This window comes from Lygodium microphyllum, chromosome 23, assembly GCF_053477565.2.
Source record: "Lygodium microphyllum isolate KBCC chromosome 23, Lygodium_microphyllum_v1.1.10, whole genome shotgun sequence".
Lineage (NCBI taxonomy): Eukaryota > Viridiplantae > Streptophyta > Polypodiopsida > Schizaeales > Lygodiaceae > Lygodium > Lygodium microphyllum.
In genome coordinates this window covers 1,675,733-1,679,132 of record NC_141157.1, presented here as the reverse complement: position 1 = coordinate 1,679,132, position 3,400 = coordinate 1,675,733, and the positions used below count along the sequence as shown (strand labels likewise).

Sequence of the window (3,400 nt, the reverse complement as noted above, 5' to 3'; positions counted from 1 at the left end):
CAAATATGGGGAAATCAATCAAGTGTAAGATGCTGCAGAATCTCAAGTGTAAGATGCTGTCAGGACTTTAATGGTTACCCCGGCTCAAGTGGATAATTTGATGAAGAGAAAAATGTGTAAAATGATGATACTTAGCAGCAACACTTCATCATTGAACAGCAGAAGTTTCTCTTTTCCTACTCAAGGATCTGTTCTTTCCACTCGTTTACCAAGCTTCCTCCTATTCAAAAAGGAGAATCAGCTGAGGAGTAACTCCTCTAAAACCATTGACCCTGCACACCCTAGTGCTGGCAGGGTCACTGAGAAGTATCAGAGCTACAGTATTGCCCACATTGCCCTGTAGAAAACATGGGGAGCTCCTTTAGGCAGATGGACGAAAGAGTAAAAATCATCAGCAGTCAGTCACATCTGTGTTTATTACACTTTTGCAACCAGTTGTTGGCTAATCAGCTGGTTAGGCAGCAGTCCAGTCATTCCGCTCTGTCACCATGTCACTTCAGCATCCCGAATGACTGGGGGGCCTGGGCGCTACTGTCAGGTCTCCAAAATTAATATCAATATGCATCTTTCAGCTACCAATGTCCTGTCACAAAGTGCCCTGTTTGCACCAGGATACACTGGAGAAACTGAGAGTGGTTACAATCACTTCTGTCACACACAAGGGAGCGTGGGTGGTAGGAAGGGTATATCGTACATAATCCTCTTGACACTCACATAAAGAGGATCCTACCATCAAAATAAGGAGCCTTCATTATTCAAATCTGATTGGTTAATACAGCCAGTCAGATATCAACTCTGACAAATCTTCTCACAATAGATTGCAGCATACAATTATTGAACTTCTCAACCCTCCCGACTTCCCTGATGAACACCTGTGTGACCCAGCTATGAGATGCATATAGAAGAAGGCTGCACTGATCAGGCAGTGAGGCCACAAATTCAGGGCATGTAGTAAAGTGCAATGCTGCACAAAAAGAGGCCAGGTAGGTTGGCTAGGAAGCAATCTTCCAAAACCCCTCTTGTTTGATAGGTAGCACACGTCAAGTAGTGGCCTATTACAACAGTTTACAGTTTTTCCATCCAACAACAATTGCTACCAAACTTATACTACAGTGAAAACCAGACAACTTTCTCATGCATTGTGATCAATGGGCTAAGTGCCATTATGTCAGACAAATCAGCTTGACTATCAGCTCTTAAAGAACAACCACACCAGGAAAACGCCCAGTCAACAAGATTCGATATTAAAAAAACTACAAGGTGAGTTTGGGCCAGCTATGACAGCCAGCATGCTATTTGCACTTGTCAGGAAACAAACACCTATCTTCAAACATCTTTGCATACTAAGGCTACAGTCGCAAACACTCCCATAGCAATCTTTTCAAAAGACTAACCAGCAATACATTAGTGACTACTACATGTAGACATTAACAGAATTAACCCAACCACGTTGAACAAGAGTCAAACAAACTAAGGTTGAGCTCTGCACAAGCTATGACAGCCAGCACGCTATTTACAGTTATGTGGAAATTAACAAGGAGGCTCAAAATTTTATGTTGTCTGAATTGATAGTCCATCTTTTATGCTGTTCATCTTTTATGCTGTCTCATTTGATGGTCCGTCTAGAGATGAACTCGAATGTGATTCCATTTTCTTCAAGGCGCCGTTGAAGATCTGTAGTCCCAAATGCTATACCTGGAGTGTATACACCACCTTTTGGAAGACCTGTGCGGTTATCCAAAACAAGCAGGGCACATTGAACCAGACAAATAGGAGTAGTAATGTATCCAATCTCTGGGCCAGACACCACTGTTGTGACTTGTGTACCAAGTGGAATAGCAGGGAAAGATGTGGCAAGTGTTGAGTCACTGTAGCCTTTTCCTATGAACCAGAGCTTGAAGCTAGCTGCATTGACTTGCTCTTCTGAAGGCCCACCATGTCTGAACAAGCCACCTGAGAAAAATGCTGGAAAGTGCAAAAGAAGCCACCGACCCATTGCGAAAAATGAGAGAGTCACAATCCACAAGCCCAACCACACTTGAGCAAGTACACCAAGGAAGTTCGGCACAACAGAGTACATGCCAAAATGCACAGGAATGTACTGCAACTTGCGTGCAGTTGCCATGGTAGAAAGGCCCTCTTCCTCCTCTGCGATGGATGGAGGGCCACCATCAGCAATAGTAGCCAGCGTCCTACGAACAACAGCCGTATCAGCATTCGGCAGCAGTACAGCCCACTTGTTCAAGTCCTTCTGCCATGACAGCAGCGAGGGCTTCTTCACAGGGGCTCCAAGAACCCTAACTCTGCTGCGATCCTTCTTCTGACGCAGCTTCCGCAGCTCAGTGGTGCTCCCGACACCCAGGACGGCAGACTCGTATGTACCCATGTTGCCAACGATCCTCTTGCTGGATCTGAGTTCCAAGAAGGCATTCACTGTGTTTGGCAGTGATGGTTCCTCCCAATGCTTGAGGTGGTGCAGAAACCCTAACTCTGCAGGAATACAATCATAACCACATGCGCAGACGATCAGTGATCCCTTCTCGAGCGCGATTTTATGGTAACGGTCCTCGACCCTCTCCATGAACTCAGGCTCCCCTGTGATGTCGATGTAGTCGATACCAGCATCGACACAGGCCGCGACCACAGGCTCGCCGTACAGGCGGTACGGGCCGACGCAGTTGACGACGAGCTTGGTGCGCCTACACATGGCGGCGAGAGACGGTGGGTCGGCGACATCAGCGGTGATAAAGGGGAGGGCAGGGGGCGGCTTGGGGGAGGAGGCCCAAGCAAGGGCTGCGGGGAGCTTTGACCTGCTTCTGCCGGCGAGGGCAATGCGCCGATGGCCATGGCTGCCGCCGGACAAGAATTTGAGAAACTCGCGCACGACATACTTGCCTGTGAATCCCGAGGCTCCAAAGATCACCACGTCCACCTGCTGCTGCTCTTCCATATTCCCTGCTCCTTTGCTTCTTCTTCTTCTTCTTCTTCTTCTTTTCTGAATTTCTCCTTTGTTGTTGTTCAGGATTGCAGGTGTAAACTAGTGAACTGTTGTTGTATTCAATTATATTTGATTCCTAGTGTGGGAATCCAAGGTTTCAGTTAACGAGAGTGAACTCAATGAAACTATGGTTGGTCCTCTCTCTATCTCGTATTCTTAGGTCCATTACATTGGTGGAGATGACAACCCCAAGGTCTCCTCTCAATCTGCACAATCCGAGACATGTAACATAAGACAAACTAATGTATCAACACCAGCTAGAACAGCCCACATATATAGTGCAATGAGTCACACCCTATTGGCCTTTCTTGCGCATCAACAACATCTCGGGAACACATCAAATCCAAGAGTGAGATCATGTTCATTTGCAGCATTACCAACTGAAGATGTTTTATCGTGGCT

At 46.5% G+C, this 3,400-nt stretch overlaps 1 protein-coding gene across 1 annotated transcript; it reads right to left on the bottom strand.

The window, feature by feature from the left end:
• Positions 1–1,378: 1,378 nt before the first annotated feature.
• LOC148015801 (Saccharopine dehydrogenase) lies at positions 1,379–3,057 on the bottom strand. Its single transcript, XM_087664562.1, has one exon. It carries the CDS (start codon positions 2,948–2,950, stop codon positions 1,607–1,609), a length of 1,344 nt encoding a protein of 447 aa, XP_087520688.1. The 5' UTR covers positions 2,951–3,057; the 3' UTR covers positions 1,379–1,606.
• Between the last annotated feature and the right edge of the window lie 343 nt (positions 3,058–3,400).

Coding starts and splice junctions, on each gene's coding strand:
- LOC148015801 (XM_087664562.1), bottom strand. CDS start 2,950: ATGGAAGAGCAGCAGCAGGTGGACGTGGTGATCTTTGGAGCCTCGGGA.